General features: G+C 36.5%; 2 protein-coding genes across 3 annotated transcripts; both read right to left on the minus strand.

Annotated features, from left to right (window-relative positions):
• Positions 1-1369: 1369 nt before the first annotated feature.
• Positions 1370-17122, minus strand: rgl3a (ral guanine nucleotide dissociation stimulator-like 3a). Of its 2 annotated transcripts, XM_055225173.1 has the most exons (18): positions 17055-17122; positions 16277-16509; positions 11257-11546; positions 8892-8936; positions 7982-8151; positions 7250-7383; positions 6710-7021; positions 6189-6292; positions 5894-5978; positions 5361-5414; positions 4909-4995; positions 4773-4805; positions 4557-4678; positions 4327-4422; positions 4036-4171; positions 3458-3766; positions 3167-3281; positions 1370-2894 (listed from the first exon to the last, which is right to left on the minus strand). In XM_055225173.1, exons 2-18 carry the CDS (start codon positions 16469-16471, stop codon positions 2740-2742), a joined length of 2442 nt encoding a protein of 813 aa, XP_055081148.1. In that variant the 5' UTR covers positions 16472-16509; positions 17055-17122; the 3' UTR covers positions 1370-2739. The 2 variants fall into 2 exon arrangements, with proteins under 2 accessions (XP_055081148.1, XP_033829897.1); XM_033974006.2 differs by lacking the exons at positions 16277-16509; positions 17055-17122 and adding an exon at positions 13247-13432.
• A 1427-nt stretch (positions 17123-18549) lies between these two features.
• odad3 (outer dynein arm docking complex subunit 3) lies at positions 18550-26909 on the minus strand. Its single transcript, XM_033973449.2, has 13 exons — positions 26831-26909; positions 26491-26612; positions 25797-25880; positions 25537-25728; positions 25359-25460; positions 24776-24901; positions 24294-24404; positions 23887-24036; positions 22934-23094; positions 21468-21624; positions 20879-21025; positions 18849-18936; positions 18550-18673 (listed from the first exon to the last, which is right to left on the minus strand). Exons 1-13 carry the CDS (start codon positions 26907-26909, stop codon positions 18558-18560), a joined length of 1635 nt encoding a protein of 544 aa, XP_033829340.1. The 3' UTR covers positions 18550-18557.
• Between the last annotated feature and the right edge of the window lie 30 nt (positions 26910-26939).

Here is a 26939-nt window from a genome sequence, read left to right on the forward strand (position 1 = left end):
GCAGAAACAGAGGAGCCCAGGGCAAAGCAGGACACTCACAAGCCACAACAGAAAATATGAGCCTGGCTTAAATAAAACATCAGCCTGTTTTAAAGTTCCTCCTCTCTCTGTGTCACCTCCGCCCCTTTTTCTCTTCTATTTATAAATCTATACTACTTTATACTATTGCCAATAAAAGCAGGGTCCAAAGGCTAAAGTTGGTCCACCTCCGCCTTCAGATTTCTCTTTCTCTCTCTTTCTCTTTCTATTCTTCCATTTGTTACAATGTTCTTCAATTAACTCTTTATTATGGAGTCTGTTACAGCTATCTTATTTACAGTATGATTTGCAATTGATCAACCACAAATGTGTCCTTCTCCCTGTTTCCTTCTTTCTCTATTCCTTTTCCCTCTCTATCGTTCTCTCCGATACATGCAGTTATGGTAAATGTCAAACCAAACATCAGGCTGGTGTTATAACCTCAGATATTATAGGAAAGGTAAAGTAATATCAGCACTAATGAGCAAAATAAATAAAATATGTTGTTGTCTTGGTTGCTCAAAACTATGGACTTTTATTATTAGTAGTAGTATTTTGGATATAGCCTATAATTTGGATGTATAAGGAGAAATTATATATTCTGAAGTTAAAGGTCAAATATACAGACATCCAATTCAAAAAAGGCTACAATGAAATTAAATAAATGCATTAATACATTGAAGTTTTGAATCATGGGATATTTTGACCAGTTATTCACCAAATCCAACCGAAAAAAGAAAAAAAAAAAACAGGAACAAACCACTGCATGAAATCTTGTCAAATGGCCTAAAACTATGCACTGTTTAGTACAATTTAAATAATCACGTGCGTTTCCTGTTTTATTATTACTTACATTATAGTTACATAGACTATTTTTTCAAGTCATCTGAAACAAAACCCCAAAAAACTTGTCTAGTCTGATATCGACCATGGCTCTATTAAAATACTAACACATGCAGGAACAACACGTGGTTTCATGCGCCACCTAGTGTCCATAATACATAATGGAGACACAATAGTAGCCACTAGATGGAGCTAGATTCAGTTTGGGTAAGCAGCAAATAATTTTGTAGAAGTACCAATGAAGCCAAAATGATACCATGGATCTATTAAAATAACTTACACAGACCTGTTAATTTATTTGCGGCACATTTTAGAGCAAATTTAATCTTTTCAGACACATAACAAGAGATAGATAAAATGCACACACAAGACACTTTGATGAATAATTAATATACTTCAGTAGATTTTATTTATACTTAAGTGCTTATGTATATGGATTAAGAACAGCTTAGGTCTTTAAAATAAAACATACATAAAGTAGTCAAAAATACATGCAAAAACACTGTACAAGTTTAGATACAAAGACAGTCACCACAGATCCTTCATTTACTTCAGCTGCCAATAAGTTACCATGTTCATGTTTAAAAGGCATTAAATATTGTGACGCAATACCTCCAAACCCAACAACTTTAGCTTATTTTGCCCTTGTAGGTGCATTTCAACCGTTCAACTTTAGACTGTTACATCTCTATGGGTTTGAAGACGAGTTTGCATCACTGGACTCAATGCTTCACACAATAATTCAACATCCAGAACATTTAGTTTTCACATTCGGAGACTCTCTTCATACTTTCACAGCAATCATTATGTTTTGCTGTTACAACCAAAAATACACTGGTCAATAAAGTGGTTAAGTGAATACTAGTAGCAGATCCTTCATTTCTAAAAATACTAACTAGAGTTGTGCTTTTTGAAATAGATTTACATCTTATTTACAAAACTATTGAGGCTGTGATTGAAAACAGTAACCACTTGTGCCCATTTCCTTATATTTCTTTTTAATATATATATGCTGAATACTGATATGCAATAAATAATATTAGTTTATATTATTGACATTAAATACATTGCGTTAAATACTTCATCAAAACACAATGGCAAGACAAGGACTGTGCAAACACACACTAAATACAGTGTTGACCCTATTTAAATAAATCATGCCAGTTTTTCCTATTTATTTAAATTATTATTATTATTTTTATTTAAATAATTTGCTTTGTATAAATATAAAAATGGAAAAATATGACAAGATATATTTAACTGAGTTGACGTTTAATTTTTAGTGTATTTTGCTAGTGGCAAAACTGACAAGACATTTCCAAAATGTGGATAACTGGAAGGAAATATTATCACTATGTAAATCACTGTAAGCTCCTATGGCAAGTTCAGTGTTCAAAACTTTATTTTATAGTTTCGAAGCCTGATGTGGCTGAGCATATTAATAAAAGCTCATAGACTGTATATATAAATGGACATAGCTAACCTGCAAACCGCGTTTCAAATAGGAAATGAGCATGAGCGCCTGATTTTATTTCACACGTTTGTCTGTAAATCAAGATATGAACATACAGACAAATCGGGTGCCTTCCTTCCCCAAGATTGCCTCCGCTAGAGTTAGCAACATGTTTGATTGACAGTGTGCCTTCCCTGTTAAACCCCGACTCCGGTTTGGTCCTTCGATTCCTATGATACTCGCGGTTGGAACTCAGCTCCAAACTGGCCACTGCACGTCTCAATGAGCCTCATTTGAGTGATGTCACACTCACTTAGTCCACTTCTTTATACAGACTATAGAGGAGCTACGCAGGGACATAGTGTCTTCATCTTTCTGCTGAAAAGTTGCAGTCTTATTGTTAAAATATTCCACAGTATTGCTTTTCATCTGCTACAGCGAGTTTTGTGATTAGACCTAGAACTGGAGGGTGAACCGAAGCGTTTCTGGTGGTTCTTCCATCGTGGTCGTAAAACAAAGTTGTAATTGTCCATGGGGCACATGGCGTAAAAGACGTTAGCTTTGTCAGGAATGTGGAGCTCTGTGAAAGTAAGGAAAAGTATGCAGTCAGATAATGGATATTTTAAATGGTAAACGTTTAATTAGCAAAGTGGCAAATGCTCAAATAATGATTCAGTCATAATTATTTTTGCCCTATCACTTGTTCAACATGAATTCAGTTCAACAGATTCAACAGGCAAAAATGAAGTTAATAAGACTGAGGAGGATGAGAGACAGGCCTAAGTAAATAAAGCAGGGTTGATAAGAGATGTACTGAACATTTGAAAATCATAGAGGGGAGGTTAATGTTACCTTTTCCATTGCTGAGCATCTGGTAGAAGGCAAAGTCATTGCAGCTGAGCTCCTCCATGTTGTGTTTCTCCAGAGCTCTCTGCACGACCTGAGGGGTGTGGTCCTGGCTCGTCAGCTAACGAACAAAACACACAAGTCAACCTCTTCTATGTCTAATATATTAGTCGTCAATTGTAGGCTAGTAGTAGCAGTAGTAGGAATAATAATAGTACTTCAACAACAAATAGTAATCTGAGCACTACTAGTAGTAGTAATAATAATTCATATATTTTCAATAGTCCCTATCCTCACCAGAATACTCTTGTAGATGTTCCCATTGCTGATACTCTCCACACTGACCCTGATAATGCAGGAGTCATCCACCTGTTTATTAAAGCACAGCTGTGGAGAGTGGGAGGAACGTGAGGGGCCAGGGGAGTCGGAGGGACCAAGGGAGTCGGAGAGACCAAGGGAGTCGGAGGGACCAAGGGAGTGGGAGTCTGGACTGGGATCTAGAGAGGCCAGGCTCAGGTCTGGCTGAGACGAGCTGCCAGACGAACTGGACAAACTGGGACACATGGAGAGGTCCTCAGCAACGTTGTGAAGAGAGCCAGAGAGAGACTGTAGAGGAAAGGTACACAGTTATTAAGCAGTGTGTATTAAGATGAATAAGTCAATCAATAATTGTGATGTTATTATATAATAGTAACTATATTTAAATGATGATAGTATTTTGGAAGGATACATTGAATTTGAATCTAATTTATTCTCCAAACATTTTTTTCATCCTTAATATCAGGTGATTAGATACATAAATACAATAAATACAATACATACATACATACATACATACATACATACATACATACATACATACATGGTACAGTTACCTTGAGTTTGAGCCTGAGTGGATAAGGGTTGGGCACATTGAGCTCCTCCAGGTCTGAGCTGCTGGAGCCGGAGGAGCAAACACTGATCTGATCTGAGCAAGTCCTTTGAGAAGAGCGGTCACTGCCTGATCGCAACCTGCAAAAAGAAATAAATGTACAATTAATCAGGTATAAACAAGTATACATACTTTTTTTATGTAAGCTTTTTACATTGGTGATAATTTAAATCTAATACAATTAATCCAAACTACAAATTTCCTATCCTATTTGTAGAGTTAAATAGAGACTTACAGAGTTATTTTCTTTGTACGAAGGCGGTGGCCCCACAAATTTGGAGAAGATGGACATGGGTCAACAGGAGGCTCCAGTTCACGAGACAGGTCATAGCTTTAAAACAAAATATAGAAATGATTATATGATTTCAAATAATAAGCTTATGTTTTGTTGCTGTAAAATATATGAAATATTGGTACAAACAATCTATACATTATTCTGTAAATCTATTCTAAGTTTTTCTTTACCTCTCTTGATCAGTGAGAATTGAGTGACCTTGAAGCCAGTTGGTGATTTCTGCGTCCACTGTGAAACTGTAGAGAGAACAAGAAGCCTGGAGCTGCTGAATCTGAGTAAGAATCTCACATTCCTGAAATGGAAATAAAATAATAATTAGCAAGTTTAAAAAAAAATCAAAACAATAAAATGATGCACTTGAATAACCAGTAGATGGCGATACTTACTCTTCTACGTTTCTCAAAGTTGATGAGTCCACCCTATGATAGAAGAAAAACGCATAAGTGCCAAGTATTAGCCCTACCATAGACTTAATTATTCCTTCTTAATAATTAGTGCTTTAAAAGATCTTAATGATGTTACCTCCACTGTGTCATTGAGGGCGGTGTCCAGCATGGTCAGGAAGGTTAGGTAAGTGCCCAAATATGGGACAATACCACTGCAATGGGCCTAAAAATATAAAATAAGACATACCCTTTAAAAACTGAGCAAACTGATCTGAGGTCATACTGACACAAGCTACTGTTAAATGATTTTATGACCAAAAACCTTTTCATAAAGTGAATAAAAGGATAATAAAAGTAGTAATTCTCAGCCCATCTCGCTCTATGTAAACTACTAAATCATATTTGCACACGTCACACTTTTTATCTTTTAAGGTCAACAGGAACTGCCAACAGTCACATAGACTTTAACATAAAAGGGAAGAATAACCTTAACTCTTAAGGTCATATACAGGAAAACTGATTGTAGTCTTGATTAATGCGTTCAAATAACTCCCCAAATTTAAAACCCAAACTTGCATAACGTCTTACCATGTTTCTCGGGTTGAGCTGTGGTGATTTTGAACCAGGAATAGCACTGCCATCCTGTGAAAATAAATAAAATAAGTTTGTTAGCTCATTCAGCTATCCTGGATTAATTAACAACCTGTAGCTAAATCATATTATGGTAATGTTTTAGGGAGCACATAACACCACTTTGTATATTAGCCGGTCTAACCACTCAGGTATTAGGTAACACTAACAGGGGCAAACCTAATTAAGTACTTAGGATGCCTATTACAACTGGTTAGCCATTAAAATGTTCTCCCTAAACTAAAGCGTAACCATATTATACATTCCTCATAAGCAGCAATAAACACGCAAAGTAAAACTTGTGGGTGAAGGTGGAGTGAAGGTACAGTATTAAGCCAGTCACACTTGACTAGAGAAGCTGAGCGATGCTGCTGTGCCATACCAGAGGCAAACCTAAGCTCTAAGGAGCGTCAAACACAATGCAGGTTTAAATATCTGCTGTGCACCTGATCATTAGAGTAAGCATTTAATTGAAGAAAATTTGTAATTACATCAGCAAGGATCTCTCGACTCCTGAGCACAAAGTTTTCATCTGGAAAGTTCTCGCAGAGATGTTCGAATAAAACCAGGCTCTCCCTAAAAACACAGAAGACCATTCAAATTATTTAGCTGTCCAAAGCTGCCTAAGAAAGTTGTTTATTACATCCATGCACCGTGAACTCCTCCAGCACCTTTGACATGCACGTGTCGGGTAAGACAGTGATCATGTACACATTTGATTGTGTTTATATCCAATAACTGCTTAGCTCTTTTACTGTTATATTTAGACAAACAAATCTTGCTGACCTGCTGACTGCTGCCCAGGTCTTCTTGAGGCGGTACACAGCGTTGGACTGAAGTGCTGAGAGGATCGCTCTGAGAGAGGAAAAGTTCTTCAGCTCTCTGCATTCCTATGAAAGAAACATATTTTTTTGTATTTCTACTTCAAAATATTTAGGAATATAAAAGGGTACTTTTACTTTTTCCAATAATATTGTGAATAATTATGTTTTATACTTTGGTGAGATTGTGATTTCAATTAATTTATGCGATTCCTTAATTTTAGACATACAGTTGCAAAATAAAACCACAAAAAATTGATTAATTAAAAAATATTATTTAATATTTTTAAAGACATACAACAAATATAGTAAATTTTGTTCAACTGAATGAATAATGCCATCATCACTACTCTATTTAATAAACAGTGATTGAAACCTATGCAAAATATGTTCACTTTTTGTTTAAATGTTTGCTTCTCTATCAACACTATTAATTAACTGAAACAATGATTACCGTACTTTGTTTGTGTCAGTTGTAGTCGTTACCTGTGCTACAGCGATCCATCTCTCTATAACATGCGCTCGGTGGACACAGTTAGTGTGTGAGCTCCGAGAGGGGCGTGGGCTGGACGAGGGGGAGGAGACGAAGATCATAGAGGAGCGCGGCGATGCATTTGGAGAAGAGGAGGAGGATGGGGTCGCGGGACACAGCAGAGAGGTAATGACGCAGTTAGTCACGGCGTTGAACTGTGAGATGGTGGCACGGACAGTCGGAGCCAGATTCCGGTTTTCCTTTTTGTCGCGTTGAGACCAAACACAGCCGAGGCAGTGGTAAGGCTTCACTTTGACAAACAGCTCCTACAAAATTATCAAATGAAAAAATAAAGACAATACATTAAAAAGTCTCAGTGTGCACCAACATTGAGCTTTGGATCAGACACTGAAAGTTACAAACAAAGTCCATAGAGGTGCATATAAAAAGTAAATAAAAGCCGTGTCACTACTGTGTAAATACAACTATCACACTATAATGCTGTGCTAGGAATGTGTGATGCCCAAATATAATATTATTCAAAAAGTACGTACCGCGTCCAGTCTGGTCAGCTGCTCTGCCACTTTTCTCACAGGAAAGTCCAAGAGGGTTTTGTCTTTCCCTGAACAGTCCAACACGTCCTCTTGGTATGGATCATTCAGTTGCAGTGATGACAGCTGGGAACAATCTAAAACACACAGAATATATGAGGACTACAAAAGTACACAGCTGAAACTGAGTTGATACAGTCCATTTTTTGCTGTTGCATTAGTCCATATAAAGTATTTTTCCATGTTTATTATTTAAAGGCGCACTATGTAACTTTTCTTGTGGAGGGTCAGCCCCCTGCTTGTCTCATAAAAATATAATTACTTTGCCTGGAGTATTCCACAGCTCAGTATAAACTTATCTATCTTTTATTTATTCAGTTACACCCATTTGTTTGGTTGAGTCACCTGCTTGTCTCCATGGAGATTGACACATTTTATGCTATTCTGTGAAACACTCCATGCAAAGCAAAACATCTCAAACTAGAATAGGTGGTTTCAGAGTATCCCTTTAAAACCCCGTGTACAAACAGAATAGGTAAACCACATTTAAGCAGGTTTTGCCATTAAATTGAATTCAATACGAAACAGCACAGCTTATACTCATTACGTATTCCTTAATAGACTGTAACCTGACCTCAAACTGCTTTACCACCATATCTTACGCACAATTGTACTTTACGCCCTCATATTGCAGTACACAAACAAAAGCTATATAACACATTTGTGCCGTGTTACCTCGCTCCTGCAGTCTCTTCAGGAGGTTTTCAGCCTTTTGGGCCAAGCGTCGAAAGCAGACCCTGCGTTTGAGTTTGGATCCAAGCAGCTTCAGGGACGGGTACTGGGGAGGTTCATGGAGGTCCTCACTGAACTCCTCCAGCCACAGGCGCACCAATGGAGACAGGCCACTAAAGAAAAAAGTGAGGAAGTTAATGGCGAATATGGATGATACTTGTAACTAACATTATTGTAGTATTACACCAATTAAAAACTTTACAATGATCTACAAGAAATTCCTAATTACTACACAAGGGTATTAATAATTGTGTTGCTAAGTTGTTATAACACTTGCTTTTCTCCATGGAAATGTTACTGCTAAAATCTTCCACAGTATGGCATTAGACTAATCCATCTCTATGACAACAAGTAGGTAATGCAGCCAAGCCAAGTTTCAGGACAGATTTGATTTTATAGTACTTTTAGTAATAAAAACACTTGCAACTGAATAAATGTAGAGAGACAAGTTTAACATATTACTGTGGAACATTCCATGCAAAGCAATAAAGAAGACAGGCAAGTTTCATTGTCCCCACCAGAAAAGTTACATAATGTACCTTTAATCAATGAAAAAAAAAGTTTTTTTACAAGAGATATTTTTACTACAGCTAATGTATCACATAAAGATTTGGTAATGTAAGAACAGAATTGCCATTAAAAGTAGGCTCAATGTTTGTGCGTTTTGATGTACGTTTCAAACAAGCTATATGATGTAGTAATGCACCTTCACTCAACCAACTAACTATTTAACCTCTGGTGCCATAGTCGCCTCGAGAATGTCACATACAGCATTATTTAACATGTTATACTGTGAATTATTCCATGTGTTATCTGTAATTGTTCCAGACTTTGTTGAAGTGGCCGCTCTCACCTGTGAGTGCAAACGGCGTTATCAGAGTTGACCATGCTTTCATCCCTGTGAAAAAGGAAAAACAAACACTTCATTTGTCAAGGTTACATTTGAAAAAGAACATACATTTAAGTGGGAACACTTTGGTCCGAATTGATAAGTGCTGAATGGAAAATCCTGAACAAGAACATGGAGCATCCTGTGGAAATGTCCTGTAACGCCACACAGTAAAACCACAACTCGTGTGTAAACCAAGTGCGGAGAAGCAGCACAGAAGGAAGGACAACAGCAAAAACTAACTTTAACATCAAATGGATATAGGAAAAACATGCACAGTTCTTTAAGCTTTTAATAGCTTGGTAAATCTGAAAGTATCTGTACAAAAACTGCCTGAATAGGAGATTTCTCCACTGTGAGAAGAAGACGACAAAACATGACTACTTTTCAGTTCTGATACCAGTATCAATACTTTTACTTTAAATATCTGCAGATAAGAGATACCAGAGTAGGGGCAGAAAATGGCACCTATTTCCATAAACGCAGTTAACTTATTACACAAGAGATCCAATTATTATATAAATGTGCCAAAATCAGCCTGTAAATAGTCTTATTACATCCAATTAAAGGCCTAACATAGGATACCCAATTCAGCAACATTTTCAGTATCAACACAGGTATTAGATACCAGTAAAATATCGGTGCATCCCTAATTATGCAGTCGGGCCAGTGATGCTGTTTAAGCGTTATCCAGAAAGGAAACATTTCCATCTGATTCTGATAAGAATATCATTACTCCCAGTGCAAACAATTCAGCCGGTGCTGCCATTTAAGTAAAGTGGGTATTTACAAATATTATATAATATACAAAAAATAATACAATATTTTGTACATATATTGTCTGTCTTGATTATGTTTTGAGTTACAGACACAATACTACACATTTTCTTATCTTCAACAGACTTTAATGGCAACAAAACACTGTATTCTGATCACCACAAAAGAAAAACTGATTTCTTTGCCTGGCTGTAAGTTAATCTCTAAATCTTTTGTAGTTTTGTTGTCAATAGCAACAGAGATATGAGGACAACAAACATTAAAGCACTTGGCACAAATTCCACATATAACACATGCATTATAATTACTAAGGGAGCATTTTAGAAACTTAATCAAGGATAAATTAAAGATCATTATAGTTGTAGTCAAGTTTAAAATATTTTGTTGTTTTTGGCAAAGCACAGAGGTGATTGAGCAGGGAGGGAAGTCATAGGAGGTATAAAGATCATGACTTGTTTGGTTAGAGTATGACGAGGTAATGATCGTCATAGAATTATTCACCACCCCAGAGCTTTGGATGACGTGTAAAAAACAAAAAAAAACAGCCTATTGTAGATAGAGAGATTACCACGAAGCCTAGGTTATAAAGACACTCAGCCCTGAAGGTAAATGGTGAAAAAAAATGGGTCATGTCAGTACAATACAGAAAGACAGAATTGTGTGCAGTCAATAGCCCTCAACAAATGTGTTTTAAAACATTCAGTGGACAAAGTGTATATCAAGGCACTTCACAATTCATTTTTCTTATTATGAAATATGGTAATCAGGTACAAGATTAAAATTGTGTACTGATGAAAGGTGTGGTTGCCATGGTGAGTTACACTTTTACTGAAGAAACACTGAATCTTATTGTTGTAATTTGTTTCATTCATTTGATGCATCTCAAATAAACTATAGTTAATGAATTAACTTTAGACTCACTCTGGGTGGAGAGGACACTACCACTGCCACGTCATTCAGGAGCTATTAGAACCATTGATTGTGATTGGAGTGAATTTATATTTCACATAATAATAAAGCACTTGAGTTAAAAGCAGTTTTAAGAGTTTTTTTGTAATAATTTTCACAATAGATGAATGCTGTCACAGTGTCCTTTAGCAAGACACTTAATCCTCTGTCCCCCAGTGTGTACACTGGTGTATAAATGTGTGAGTAGTTTCTTGATGTAAAGTGTTTTGAAGGCCTTGGAGGTGGAAAAGAGCTATATAAACATGTGAACATATACCAATACAATTTTTAGAGATTGTAACATTTGTAGCGATACATTTCTTTCTAGTAAATATGGATACACACAAGAATTATGCTCCATGTAAAACACTTGTAAATTGACCAGTTATTTACCATTATTTAATTGCTTAACTTGCTTTAAAAGTACTTACGGTAATATTTTTTTTACAGTTTAAGACTAATTGGGCATTAGTGGTAATATCTACAAAAAACTAAACCAATAGATACACTGCTCTAAAAATGTTTACCTATAAATACCTACTAATGCTTTGAGTAAAATACAAACACGGCCCTGATGCGCCCACATTGCCTGTGTCTCACTCACCTCTGAAACAGCAGTTCGATGAGGTCAGTCGAGGAGGTGAAGGCCCTGTAGGTTGACAGGAAGACCCGAGCAAAGTCCGCTTCTTGGTTTTCATGGTCTAAAAGATGAGAGATGAGGCGGTCTAGAGAGGCCGCCTTCAGCCTGCGCAGCTTCACCGTGTGGTACTGGGAGAAAGAGAATACTGTGGGCAGGTCTGGAGACTCAGGACTTGGAACAACAGGGTCCCGACGAAGAGTGATCCCGAAAACTGCACCATTGTCCTCCTCCTCACCCCACTCCTGCACTGGGTCCTGCCACAAAAATGTGATCAAAAGTTACTCGAGTCTCTTAATAATACTAATAATATTGCATTGCTTTTTGACTATTCAAAAGATATATAGTTTTGCACTGACAATTGCCACTCTGTAACCTATTCATGGGTTTCAAGCTATGGTAACCATCCTCCGTCGTCATAGCAATTAAGCTATTAAAATCAAAATATTATATCTTTCAAATGGGGAAATGTCCTCTATGGATCCTCCGAAAGCCCTTCAAATCAGAAAAGAATTGTATAAAACTCATGAAATGATACTTTGCAGCTCATGTCATCAACACTCTAAGCTTTATTTTAACACAATCAAACCAGAAAAGAGATCATTTTGTTGGAACTACAATAGGTGAAATGATTTCTCTTAAGCATGACTGACAGGTTTTTATTCTGCACTCTTCTCTTTTAATGTTGATTTTATGATGATTATTTGTGATTATTTATGTTTGATTTGTGTGATTTTAATGTCTTTCTTATTCTGTAAAGCACTTTGAATTACTTTGTGTACGAATTGTGCTATACAAATAAACTTGCCTTGCCTTGCCTTAAGCAAGTCTCTCGCGCATAAAAATACAGTCACACGCTATCTAGCATTAGCCAACAGTTTTTTCAGTTAGTCCACCTCATCTTTTTTTTTGGTTGAAAATAAAACTCCTAAACAGGATCCTGAACGCTCATATTGATCACAGGCTCCTGAAAATTGATTTATAATGATGCCTATGTGCCGTTCTTTTTGCTAGTATTTTCTGAAATAGCTAGTAGTCAATTTGTAGATTATCCAACTTTAAGAGGTGACAACAATACAGCCTTATAGTCTGGTTAGAGACTTACATAAGTTATAATACATTAGCCTCTCTTTATAATGGCTCATTTAAACACAATTGACGGGTGTTGGAGACCCAGCCCTGAACTCTGACACAGTTAAACAAAAGGCAGCTGGACAATGGTTGGCAGTATTTCAAATCTAGGACGAAACAGGGACTAGACCAAGACTAAACCAGGGCCAAACATTGAGTACCGGTATGCTACAACTAAACTAGGCTCAAAACAGTGTAAATGCACCATGAATTTGTGGATCAAGTTGCACTCTTCCAAGTAAATCTTTAAATACATCTATTACAAACATTTGTGCACACATATAATGCACCCAAATTAATATGAAAAATAAAAATACAAAACACAAAATGTAAAGCCAATCAACAGAGCATTGCAGCAGCAAAGGGTCTAAATATTCACATCAAGAAAGAGGGAGACTAGGCCTATAGAAGATAAAAGTAGTTACACTTATAATTGTGCTTATAATTGTTAATAACCTGGGCCAACTCAAAATATAGGCTCACCTGATGTAGCCAAAGACAACACACATTAAATGGAGAGTAACAGACATAAATCTGTAGGCTGTAAACACAGTGTGAACATGTAAACACTCAGAGACTAAAGGTCTGGTAGACACGGTGTCATAAGATTGTTTGACCGGCTTTATGTAACCACCACATTATTATTATTACCTGTTTCACTAGGAACAATGGGCGCAAATATCCACATATCACATGACAGAAACCAGTGAAACCAGTGCATTGGACACAAATATCAAAGAAAGAACCGCTAACAATGGGTTTTTCCTGGTAAGCATGAAGCAGTTTTAGGTACTTGACGGAGTAGCTTTGAGATACGTTTACGTACCATTGAAAACTGCCATTTTTCCATAATATCTTGCTTTACTGAAGAAATCATAAAAAACGATGCGTGTAGATATTATGGGCTCATCGTGTTGAGGTCGTTTAAATCCATCCAACACGTATCCATTTGCAGAACATTAAAGAGTAGGCAAAAAATGTCAAACTTTAACAGCTCTGGCTCATTAGAGGATGAACGATCCAACTGACAGTGGAGTACGTGAGGAACGACAGGTAAACAGGGGCGGGGCTAAGATGAAGGTGTGGGCGGGGCTTGTTAGGGGCTGGCCAATAAGATACGAGATGCGAAGTGGCGCGAGAGACCCACAATTAACACAGACTAAAACTGAGATTACGGTACATTGAGGGCGTCTGATTGTCTGACTGTGATATGTAGCCTACCCATGAGTCGATAAAGATGAGTTGATAACAAGAAGCCGTTTTATTTATATAACGTATAATTAATTCAGGATTTCTATGGCTACAAGAGCACACAAAAAAATGTTTTGAAATATTTTTTTAAGATTAGATATCTCTTCATCTCCTGCTAATATTGCTAATCCTGAATTGCGTCAATCACATCAGACGATACAAGACATCCTCATGAAGGCAAGCATTCTAAATAGGCCTAAATAAAATGTAACAAGAAAAGACAAGAAAACAGTTTAAGATATTTTGTGTTTTCTGGTGTTGCTCTTGTTTGCAGTTGGAACTGACAATATATCTGTCATGAGCATCAAGTGTAAGATCAACTTGTGTAACTCATATAAAGTATTACTAACCAATGAGTTACTGTATAATAAGTAGTTACGTTTACACTGATGTCTGTGTACAAAATTTAAGGTTTATTTTATGTCTTCCTTGTACAAAAACATCTTAATAGGAAGCTCACAACAACACTAGGAAATACTTGCATGGCCTATCATATCAAAGCTTCCCCCTTCAGAACCAAACTTCCTTGATACACAGATGGTGGCACATGAACTGTAACAGTCGCCTGCATCAACAGATTGAGGCCTTAATATTCAGCGCTTTGGCCTTTCAAGAATCCAGACAGTGCGGTTTTCATGTAAGTTCTCTGTAGTCACCTGTGTCTTCCCTTGATGTCAGGGGTGTGGAGGGAGCATACCACATCAAACTGGTTTGTCGGCGTTAAAAGAGCAATGCCAACTTTAATTTTAGCAACCAGGACAAAAATAGGGCTTTTAAATACCCTATTCCACACATCAATTAATTTTCAATTCAACTAAGTAATAAACACAACAACCTTTTAACACATACTCAGACAGGGCAAAGGTTTGTGTTTGTTATTCTTCCTGTAAATACTTCTCGTAAACTCATAAATAGAGGTGGGATAGGTGGGATATATTTATTTATTAAAAATGTTTTATCAATAATAAAAACATAAAAAGCCTATAAAAATAGTTGATTTAAATAAAAAAGCAAAACAAACTTGCTGTGTATGTAACATTTCTGAACTTTTGTGGTAAATTTTGCAGTTTTGGTACATTTCTGATGAATTTCCATTAAATCATCACATTATTGTAATTGGGAGTAAACCAGGCCTAAAAAAATCTCCTAACAACAACTTTAAAATTGTGCTGAAATTAAATAAAACAAAGACTACAGTATGACAACAGAACAGTATGTCCTAATTGATACTAAAACTGCATTGAAATGAATTGAGCCAGAACAGACAGCAGACCACCAGGGTTGAGAACCACTATTGTATTCAAGACTTGAGGTTTTGCGAAGAATTCATATGTTGTTTCACTAATGAGTTTCTCCCCAAAGCAAAAATGTCCCTTTAATTAAGTATGCACAATGGATGTGAGATACAGTACCAGGAAGTCCATCCATTAGATCCAATTAGACACATGAATGGGTGATGAGGTGGCAGCCAAAAAGGAAGCAAGCAACAATAAAACAGAAAACAGTTTTAGAAGATTTTCATAAGAAATGAATTGTTCCTGGATTATTTCCTGGTTAGTGAACTACGACCTGAGGCAGTAACAGAATAGAACAAAATGCCTGAAGATAAAAAATAACCTCATACAGAAATTGTAAGACAATATTAATAAGGGACATCATCACACAGTATCTTTGCAATAATTTCAAGAGAGACAGTTTAACACTTTAAGGTGCACTGTGTAATTTTTCTGCAGGAAAAGTGCAAATGTTTTTGCTTTGCTTGGAATGTCCCACTGTATGGCATTAAACTATCTGCATGAAGCAAGCAGGTGATACCATCAGGTCAAGTTACAGATCAGGATCCTGGAGAAACGACCCCACACACAATAAGAATGCATATCAGTTTTTTGTAATAATGTAAATGCTTGATATATACACATTTATAACCATCCTGTGGAACATTTTAGGCAAAGTAATAACTTCTCCATCGTGGACCCCCTCACCGTGGCAAGGAAATATATTATGTGCTTCAGTACAAATTTCAGATACTTAGATGTGTTAGAAATACAAATTATGTGTGATGGTTACGCAGTTAAACTGGAAAAACCAAGAAGCATATGCGGAGAATTTGTCACGCGATCGAAGGAAAGTATCAGACTCTTCCTTGTCCTCTGTCATTGGCTGATCATAAACTCTGAAAAATTCATGTGACTCGCAGTGTCATACAGTTATAATTATTAAGATATAAATATGGTTATTAAAAATACATTAAAAAACCCATATAAATATAGTTTATAAACTTGGCAATATGTTGAGTTCTATGGTATGAATCTGTTTCTTTGAACATTTTCCCCACAACATTTCCATAGGTTATACAGGGACATTAAAATCTGATTTGGATCTGAGAGCAGAAGTTTGTAAGTTGTAAAATTAAAAATTGTTAATTGATATGGGAAAAGACCAAATTTGAAATCACTTAAAGGTCTCGGATCAACTTTGTTTTATCAAGAGGTCTGTTAAATATAAAAATATAAAAAATTATTGTTTGTTTTTGGTAACTTAATATGGTAACAAATGTAGTGACAATACCCAAGACAAAAGTGAAAATAGTTTTTGTCCATCATACCTCATACTGTTGGTCTAGATCCAGAGAATGAAACCTCTGTAGCAAAACGCCAGGCTCATTGTCCGTGTGGATATCCTCACTGAGGTTTCTCCGGAGCCAAAGTCGCTTTCTGATGAGGCCCATTTTACTGCGAAGGTCCCGAGACTCTCCCCCTGAGCCTCTTCCACACTCCCAAATAGGGAGTATGGTCCTCATGTCCCACTCAGTGTCAAATCACTCACCCACTGCTTCATCTGAGAGGAAATATAGAGACAAGTCACACACATGTACATATATAACCATTTGTACTATTACTAAGATACTATTACTAAGAAAAAATGTATATTATAATTATCTAAACTTGGCTTTATAATCTGGGTCTGACGAATATCATGTTGTAATGTTATTAGATTAAAGGGTCAAACAATAGCGGTAGTGTTGAACGATTCAGTTAACCAGCACATTGACGTAAATGACCTAAATGAACTCTTTTTAATGATAAAAAGAGTATAAAACTTGGACAAAGGTCAGGACAAATCATTTATAAATCTACCTGTTTCTGCCCAGAAATAGTGGTTCAGTATGAGTTAATAGACTGAGTTTACATTTTTCAGTTTACAACCACAATCAAAAATAAGTCGCCTTGAATTCATAAATATTATAAAAAATTATGACCTCTCAAAATATATAATATATGTCAATAGATAAATGATCCAAAAACAGATAAATTATAACAGATATTATGTGGAAAGGAATCTCCCCCAGGGACAATAAAGTAAAGTCTAAGTCTATTACTTACTGTAAAGGTAGCATTAAGTCTTGAAGTTGGTTTATGATGTGCTTGTATTCCGTTCAGGTTGGACGATCTGCAGAGAGTGAGCACTGACAGACGAGGAGACACGGTATGTGGTTAGAGTTGTTTCTGGTATTTGTCAGAGGAATGGTGGTTCCTCGTATTTGTGGGAGGAGGAGGAGGATGCAGCAGCCTGCTCTGTGTCAGTGATTAGTGTGTATGTGTGTGTGTGCGTGTATATTTGTGTGTGGGGGTGTGTATGTATGTATGTGGGGGTGTGTATGTATGTATATGTGTGTGTGTGCGTGGGTGAGTGTATGTATGTATGTATATGTGTGTGTATGTATATGTATGTATGTGTATATGTATGTATGTGTGTATATGTGTGTATGTATGTGTGTGTATATGTATGTATGTGTATATGTATGTATGTGTGTGTACATGTATGTATGTGTGTATGTGTATGTTTTTTCTGATCATAACGCACAGAGATTGGAATAGCCATAGGTGCCACAGTATTACCAAATATTATTGCATTGCTCATTACAATACGTGCAGTAGCTTAGCATGTTCACGTCTACATACATAAAGTGAAATAACTACTGGGGTTTGAGAGTCTACCATTGTGCAGTGAACATAGGTTTTTGCTGTTTGATTGTTTGACAAGAAGGAATTTGCGATTGACAGATTAAACTTACCTTCGTTATTACTAGTGTTCCTCACGATTGATTTAAGAAGTGACAAGTGTAAACTACATATCTACACGTGATATAAAAGCAGCTTAAAGGCCAATGTAAGTCACATTTGTCTGCAATGTACAGTCAGGCTCATGAAGAGTCATCCGTGTGATCTGGCATCGATTCAAAACTCCGCGCACCAGGAACACAAGGAAGTGCAAATCTGCCTCTTATTCTGATTGGATGATCGGATTTACGTAGAATGCAATAACATGACGTAGGCCTATGCTCCTTTCTATGAACAGATAAATAAAAATAAATAAATACATACATACATACATACATACATACATACATACATACATACATACATAAATACATTATTATTATTATTATTATTATTATTATTATTATTATTATTATTATTATTATTAATGATGATAATAATAATAATAATAATAATAATAATAATAATAATAATAATAATAATAATAATAATAATAATAATAATAATAATAATAATAATGTCTTTCTTGGATGCTGAACAGAACAAAACCCTCTGTAGTTTGTAACTCAGTGTGAAAACTCATTATTAACCACAGTTAACAAGTCAATCACAGAAAAGTAATTGATCCAATGCAAAACCATAGCTTAGATGCTACACACAACAATCAAGCAAAAGGCTGCCCGGGATTTTTTTGTTTAAATGAAATGTTGGATACCAATTGGGCAACATTTAATTTAAGTAAAATATGCATGAGAGACTGTTGGATCTACAAGGACATTTATATGAGACTCAACATGCACATATATCACAGCTTGTATTTCATTTTCACTTCTTCTTCTTCCAGGGCTTTTTCTTGAACTTTGAGTCAACAATCATCTGAGATTGTCTTTTCAGAGCCTCTCGTGAGATGGTTCCTGTTTCTTCCTCTTCACTCTCCTCTTCTGAAACACAAACATTAAAGAAAAATACACTGATATATTAAATACAATAATACATATGGTGTGTGTGTGTGGGGTGTGTGTGTGTGTGGGGGGGGGTGCGTGTGTGTGTGGGGGGGGGGGGGCTGTGTGGGGGTGTGGGGGTGTGTGTGTGTGTGTGCGTGTGTGTGTATCTCACCATCATCCAACAGCTCCTGTCTGTGGTCCTCAGGCAGCAGGACACGAGTGTTGAAGGTTGGTAACTTTCCCTCAATTTTGAGAAAGAACTGCACACAGTAAGATAAAACAGTGCTATACGTCAAATACTGAAGAAAAAAAAATAGTTTCCACAACTAGTGATTTATTGAATATACACAGGATCAAGTGATTAAAAATATATAAAAAAGTTTATGTAAAAAAAAAAAAACATAACCCAGGCTTTAAGGCTATTAGGCAATTATCTCAGAATCAGAATCAGAAGTTTTATTGCAATTGTTGGTGAAGAAAACTCACAAACTAGGAACTTGCTTCGGTGTAATCTGCAAATAACGTAATGAAACTGCATCACTGAAATTATAAAACAATTTTAATTACATCAGAAGAAGAATTCAACCCAACGAGCCAAACATTCCCCTTTAATCAGTGCAATAGCAGAAGTCAAATCTGTGTTTGAATATTTATATAATAATAGTCTGGTTCATGAAATAGTCTGGTGTCACGAATCACATTTTAAGACTGGTTCACCTAAAGGACAAAACCCCTAGCCACAAACAATGCATTGTGGTCTACTCCATTCAGACTGCAGTGTGTGTTATATTGGAGAAACAAAACAGGCACTCCATAAGAGAATGTACCATCACGATCCTATTGGGTCCCAAGAGCAGCTCGAGACCCCATTCGCTGTACATGTCCATCTCAAAACCACTAACCACTGCTTTGAAGATACTGAGGTACAGATTTTAGCCAAAGAAAATAAATGGCATGAGAGGGGAGTTAAAGAAGCAATTTTTGTTAAGAAAGACAATCCATCTTTGAAAAGAATTTTTAAGTCCATCCTCAGACGTAAAACAAGGCCAAACAATAGCCAGTATGCTAATAGATGTGGGATCACCCATTAAAGGCCTGAACGATTATGTGACTATGACTCACGCACAGTTCATACTTAAGTGTAGTTTTTACACGTAGCTAACAAACAGGAAGTGTAAACAAATAGGTGTGTTAGTTTCAGTGTAGTAAGATTCTCCCTTCAGGCATAGGATCAAGGGATTAAAAAATATATTCCCTTTATCGGCTCTAAATGAATATAATGCAGTTTCCCCCAGTAATCTGACCAGAACTAAAGAAGCTGATTGGATGAGCAGCAAAAAGTCTTCACTCTAAAACTTTTGTCCAGTTGACAGATTTAAATTTCTTTTGCTCGTTGTCAGTGAACAACATTCACAAAGGACAAACTTACTTTGGAGTTATTTGCAAGTAAAGAAATGAAACTGAAAAATAAAAACAAAGAGCATAACAATGAAATTTACAATGTTATTAAAATGGTCCTAATCGTGTTAACTATTACTATTAAAACTGATAAGCCTGTGCTAAAGCCCTGGATACACAGAGCCCATTATTCAACAATTTAGGCTTCATCAGTAGAAATGACAATGCATTTAAGATGCTATTCAAGATTTGGTAGAGACTCAGGCCACAGAGGCAAACAACAGCTGAGTTACAGGTGCACGATACAACAGCTGAATTATGGGTATTTTAAATCTCAGTATTTCATTGGAATATCCTGATGCTAAATGTGCAAATATCACTCATACCATTATTTTTTTTTTTTTTTTATGATGAAGATGTAAGTTTATTTTATCTTTTTATTAAATTTTACTACATTTTATGATCAGCTCTAAATGAAATGCATATTTTTTTCTGCAATATTTTTTTCCCTTAGATTACTCAATCGCTGTTTGTAGTTTGTAGTAACAGCGTTTCTATGTACCTCAATGAACTCCAAATGAAAGTAAGAGGATGTAAAATAACAAAGATAGTTGCGTCACTGAAATTATAAAACAAGTTCATTAATGTGAGTGACATCAAGAGGAACACAAACAGACGTGCCAAATACTCCCTTTAATTGGTGCACTATTAAAATTTGTCTCTGAAGAGCTTTTCCAGTGAATATGAATACTGAAATAATAACAGTTGGGTTCATGACACAGACTGGTGTTGTGTAATAGTTACCTTTTCCTCCTCCATCATCTTCATAATGGCAGAGAATTCTTTCCCCGGGAGCTCATTGTAGAGGGACTGTAGCTTCAGTTCACACTCGCTCAGCAGGTCCACCAGTCTGGAGTCAGTGGACACTGTGGTAGAAGTGCCCTCCTCAGCCTGAAAGAATTTAAGCCACAAATACAAAAATATACAATATGCAAGGCAAGACACTGCAGGTGAATATGAGAAAAATGTACAATTTGAAACATCTTCTATAGTCTATTTGCATAAAGGATCCAGTTTGTAAAAATCATAAGCTTTATAAAATGGCCAAAACTGCACAAAATTGGGACATGTAATGAAAAAAAAAATGGGTACGGCTAAGGGCACATTTCTTGCTTCATTTTGTTGACAAGATTAAATACATTAAAAAGTGGGATTTTGGATTTCTTATTTAGTATTTTTGAGTAAACGTGATCTCACTGAAAATCAAGCAATTCAAACTCCTTCTATTTTTTAGTTGAAACTTATAAATCAGGCTTAGAAGATTAGATATCAACAAACTCTTCTATACGATCCCTCATACTCTTGTTAAGGTCTAAGGTCCATGTAAGTTTACCAGGGAGATGTGTTGCAGTTTGTCGGAGAAATGCTCCACTCCGGCCTGGACTGTGCTCAGAGTTCTGTCCAGGGTGCTCAGAGTCTCTTGGGCCTGGTCACACCTCCTCTGCGTGGCCTGTAGCTGCTGCTCACAGTCCTCCTGGATGTGCTGGTCCCTGAAGGGATGCACCAAATATGAGATAATGTGTGATATTTGATAACTGTGATGAATATTGTGGTAACATGATTTAACAATATCAACTTTGATACAGTAAGTTCTATTAACATGTTAACAACAAAAATGCACTGTGTTTATTTACAAGTTTATTCACAAGACTAAGTCAGGACTATGTCAGACTTTGAACAGTCGCATTCAGCACATTTTGATTTTAGGTTAGATTTTGAAAATAGCAAAATGTCATTTTGTTGTGTCATATGATGCAGATATAAATATAATTTTTATTTATTTATTTATTTCAGGGAAAGTGCATATTAATCAGCATTTGCATGTAAATGTGCCAGAGTTAGCCAGATGGCAATTTTTCATCTCTAGTCCCTCGACAGATGTTAGGTGTCACTTCTACATAACATAAAATCACATTACAAAGTTAAAATTAATCATTCTAAAAAGTACACCACTTCAGACAACCCAATCACACGCATAACCAGTCAATTACAGATATTCACTCTCACCCATTAACTTAAAAATAATAATAGCAGCTTACAGTCAATAGGCCAGTGTCCAGCAGGGGGCAGCGAGAGGTGGGTGTCTTAATGTTGACAGCTTTGATTGTCTATGAGCCATTGTTTTAACTGTACTTTAAATGAAGTGTATGTGTTGAGGTTTCTGATGGTTGTGGGGGTGGCATTCCAGTATTGAGAAGCTCTAACAGAAAAGGTAGTTTGACCAAACAGACTTTTCCGGAGGGGGATGATACAGTCCCCTCTCGCTGCTCCTCTGGTTCTGCTGTGTTCAGAGGTCCGAGTGTTAATAAACTGTTTGAATGGAGGAGAAGATAAACCATGGATGACTTTATACAACAGACATAGATGAGCATATTTAATCATGTTTTCCCAACTGAGTAGATTGTGTTTTTGTAGTATTGGACAGTAGTGGTATGAATGGGGTTTACAGTCCAGAGTTTTTAAGGTGCGTTTGTACAGAGTGTGAACAGGTTTGAGGGCTGTGGTAGTAGTGTGAGACCAGACAGTTAGACAGTATGTGATATGGGATAGAATCATGGAATACGTAAACATTTTAGCGGGTCTAATAGACATTTGATGTCTGATGTGTCTAAAGTTGCTGAGGTTAAATTTAATGCGGTTACTGATGGTTTTGACATGGGACTTGAATGAAAGTTTTGATCAAGAATAACATCAAGATATTTCTATTCGTATATGGTATAAGTGGCTTGCTTGTGAAATAATGAAATGCTCTTGCATAGACATGATCCACTTGGGCTTATTGAGCGGAGCAGTGATTACCTGGATATTTTAGCTTCTCCGGAATATTTCTTATCCTCAAACTGTTGATCCAGCTGTGCCTTCTTCTCCTTCAACTGCACCAAAATGTTTTTATTATCCTCGGTCAGTTTCTCCAGATGCTCATGGATCCCTTTCTGTGTGACAAAGCGCTCTGCCACCTCCTGGAGGAACGAGAAAGTGCGTTGGCATGATTAAATTCTATGATTAAATTAAATCATTTCCCTTTTCAAATAATGTAAAATAAACAATTGTGGTTTTTAGATTGGTTTTAATGAAATATGGACTGTTACATTATAACTTACATGATTATACATTGGATTCAATTAACCTATTTATTGTTTCCCACTTAATGTTGTATGTAACATTTTGAGGACTTTTCACCATTCAAAATATTTTTTTACATTTATTAATTTGTCTCAAATATTAGGAACAAAAACAACAATCTAATTTATCATTCCACAGGTCACGATATGTTTGAGAAGGAGTAGAATGAAGCCTTATTCTGGTTCTACTCCAGAATAAGCCTTGTCTTATAATATTTTGTTTTATATTGCAAATTACTAAGGCAACAGTCCTAATTTGTCATAATTTTGAAAATCATGGACTATAAACTAAAATATCACTGACCAATTATTTCAGATATTTCAGACAGGTTTTTCAGCAGATCTTATTTTTGGGTTTCAGGCAATGCCATCAACAATCTATACACCAAGAATATTTAATACAGATGGGGAGCAGCTAAAAAGAATGTTTTGTGAAAATGCTGATTTTTGTCTGTAATATACTGAGTTCTAGAATCTAGTCAGAAATACAAATGATCAGGTTCAACATTTGTGAATTTACCTTTTGGGTATTTTCAACAGAAAGTAAAATGTTATCAATAGAGAAATCTGTCTGCTGTCCCCCTCTGGGAGTATGACATCACACATTTGAGAGCCTGAAAAACACAGCACCTGTATGTCAGTGACGCCTGTAGCCTCCTTGATTTGTCGAAACATGTCTCCAAAAGTGGACATGGCTTTGTCCTCATCTCCGGCTGTTCTGGTGGTGCTGCGCAGGGCCTCACTGCTCTGGTCATCCGACTGCATGACTGTCCTCTGTGTCTGCATGGGGCCAACATTACAAACATCACTGAAGCAGTAAAAACAAGGTAATCATTTCTGTTTACATCCAAGTTGTGTTTTTTTACAAGTCTGGCGCCTTCTAGAAAATGGGTGTTAAATATTTTATAAATACTTCAGTGTATTAAATAAGGTAGCCCTTCTCCTATGTTGTTGAAAAGATACTTTATTCTCTGGAGGAATATCCAAATATATACCTAAATATTATGTGATAAGAAATAAAATAGAGTTTACATTACCCTTCTCTCAACTTTCTCTGTCTGTATTTTGTGTTCTTCCACCTTGGTCCTGTAGCATTCTCTCTCCTTACGATCTCTGTAGAGCAATTCCTCTCTTTGCTGTAGCTCAGCCTGGACAGAATATGGAAAATATGATAAGAATAAAACAGACATATATTTTCACAATATAAATGGTCACATTTTTATATATAGTGCTTTTCCACCTTCAAGGCGCTCAAAGCTCTTTACACCAAGGAACCACTCACACATTCACACACACATTCATACACCAATGTATGCAGACACTGAGTAAACAAAGTAAACAAAGACAGCATTCATCTGTGGGAGCTGGAATCACACCACCAACCTGTGAGTCAGTGGATCTGACTGTTTCACCAATGATGTTTATCTCGAGAGCGGGTTTTGAACCGTTAACCGGATCAGTAGACAAACACTCTACCTACTGAGCTACTGCCGTTATGATTATTTTTTGAGAATGTTACCTTGGATGCCTCTGCGGAGAGCTGGGATTCATGGTTCATGACCTGCAGGTTTTGAAGCTCCTCTTTGTGCTTCAGGATTTCTGCCTCCAGACTGTCCAACTGACCTGAGAAATTCAGGCTCTCATCCTATAAAACAAAAATGAATGGTTAAGGTTAAGGTACACTTTATTGTCCCTGTAGGTAAATTTGTCCTCCGCATTTGAGTCATTCTCCAGTGTCGCTAGGGAGAAGCATGATCTGCTTTGATCTCCAAAAAACTGCCCCACGCAACCTGTAGCAAAGGCACTCGACTAATCTACTTGTTGTTTTGAAATATCACAATCATAAACTAGGAATTTGCTTTGGTGATATGTGGCAATATAAAACAATGAATAGAAGAAAAACATGTCTATGATCAAATAAAGACATGCAAACAGTAAGGAATCACAATATTGAATCAAAGCAAATAGCAATACATGATAGGTTTATTTAATTTTCTTAATTTAGTAGCTTCAAATCTAACATTCCAAATAGTTTTCCAAAAGGTGATCTTAGTGGTCACTTAATATATGGATGAGTCTGTAACAGTAACTGCTGGTTGTACCTGTAGATGGCTTTTTAGCGTCAGGTAGTTCATTGTGATATTTTCGGCCTCTGTACATTTCAGCTGGGTCTTCTCCAAGTTATTCTCCAGTATTCGCAGTTTCTGAGCACAGATATAACATAAAGATAAATGCTCAAAAGGATAAGCAAACATATGTTTAGTAAACCTGGCCAATCACCATCGCATCTTCCTCTGTTTTTTGGGCACATGGATCTGCAGTTTTAGAGGCACTGTTTCCCCGAGGTTTCAGTCTGTCATATTCTAACTTCAGCTCATTGGCGCGCTGCTGCAGAGTCTGAGCGATGTGCATTTGGGCATTCAGGCACTTCTTTTTCGATTGGAGCTTTCTGCCTAGTGTAGCCAGAGCTGTCTACAAATAAGGTAATACAAATTAATCAGGATTAAGTGGAAAGTTTTAAGTGAGAAAATTACATTTACCTTTCCTGACATGTTACAGAAGGCATCTTTCTCAGAGATTATGTCCAAATCATGAATAGCCACTTTAACAATATGTTTATCCCCCTACAAATACAAAACACATTAGTTAATTGGCAAACATTGTAGACCCTTTCAAAGCTTGTAAACAAAACATTATAAATTCTGGAGTGGAGGAAAAAGTGAAGTGGAATGTAACGCCATAATTTCACTGGAGAAACTGGGAATAGCCTCACATAGGTCCTACACGTAAGTAATAGCAGAGCCTGGCTTAAAGACATTGTAATTTACATGTTTTGTTTATTTGATTATGATCAAAACAGTAGTTTGAAGGCAAAATCCAAATTGTTAGGTTTTACTGGGCAAATACTTCCTGAAATGCTGCTGACCTCACAAGTTTTTCATTTTATAAACTTACTACAAATTAGACTTTTAGTGAAGCTCAAAAACATTTTTGAGGCTAGAAGTATTTTTCCAATCATTTGAAATAGAAAAGCAAACTAACTGGAAATGCTACACTGGAAAAGGTGGAAATTAAATATGTTTGCTTATATTGTGTTTTAAAAACACACTGGCATTTTAATTTAGTATCAGTTTTTCATTGAAGTGTGTCACAGTCTACTTCATTTTGTCAGATTTGGAAACATTCAGATCACATAGCATTTTAAAAGGTCATTTCAAACCCCAGTACACTCACATCACTGGCTTCTGCGAGTTTGTTGTAGAGTCTGATGTTCTCCCCTCTCAGCCGCTGCACAGTCTCTCTATTCTTTGTGATTGTGGCCTGGGAGCTCTCATAAAACGCAGTTCTGTCGCCCTCTGGTGGATATATGCATCACTTACGTTACATCTATCAAATTGTGAGAAACATCTGCACTTTTTGTGGATTTTTATTATGTAACAGTTTAAGTAACATTTATATAAAACACATTCCCACACTTATTAAACGACTCAACGTGAAGCTGAAATTATTTCCTATTACCCATAGAAATGTTTGCGTCAGTTTAGCGCATATTGATTAATGGAGATAAACGCACCTAAAAGTTGGATTCTTCGCTGTAGCTCGATTATTTGGTCACTTAGTGGAGGTTTGTGGGTGTTTTCGCTGAACGCCATGTTGATGTTCTAGCGATGAAAGAAAAGTAA

Source organism: Periophthalmus magnuspinnatus, chromosome 1, assembly GCF_009829125.3.
Source record: "Periophthalmus magnuspinnatus isolate fPerMag1 chromosome 1, fPerMag1.2.pri, whole genome shotgun sequence".
NCBI lineage: Eukaryota > Metazoa > Chordata > Actinopteri > Gobiiformes > Gobiidae > Periophthalmus > Periophthalmus magnuspinnatus.

What these genes read in the sequence shown, in the direction of transcription:
- rgl3a (XM_055225173.1), bottom strand. Translation starts at nt 16,471, where the DNA reads ATGAGGACCATACTCCCTATTTGGGAGTGTGGAAGAGGCTCAGGGGGA. An exon ending in AGCTCAACCCGAGAAACATG is followed by an intron (nt 4,996 to 5,360) that starts GTAAGACGTTAT and finishes TTATATTTTTAG; the next exon opens with GCCCATTGCAGTGGTATTGT. An exon ending in ACTTTGAGAAACGTAGAAGA is followed by an intron (nt 4,679 to 4,772) that starts GTAAGTATCGCC and finishes TTTCCATTTCAG; the next exon opens with GAATGTGAGATTCTTACTCA.
- odad3 (XM_033973449.2), bottom strand. Translation starts at nt 26,909, where the DNA reads ATGGCGTTCAGCGAAAACACCCACAAACCTCCACTAAGTGACCAAATA. An exon ending in GCGAAGAATCCAACTTTTAG is followed by an intron (nt 26,613 to 26,830) that starts GTGCGTTTATCT and finishes TATATCCACCAG; the next exon opens with AGGGCGACAGAACTGCGTTT. An exon ending in ACAGGAGCTGTTGGATGATG is followed by an intron (nt 18,674 to 18,848) that starts GTGAGATACACA and finishes TTTGTGTTTCAG; the next exon opens with AAGAGGAGAGTGAAGAGGAA.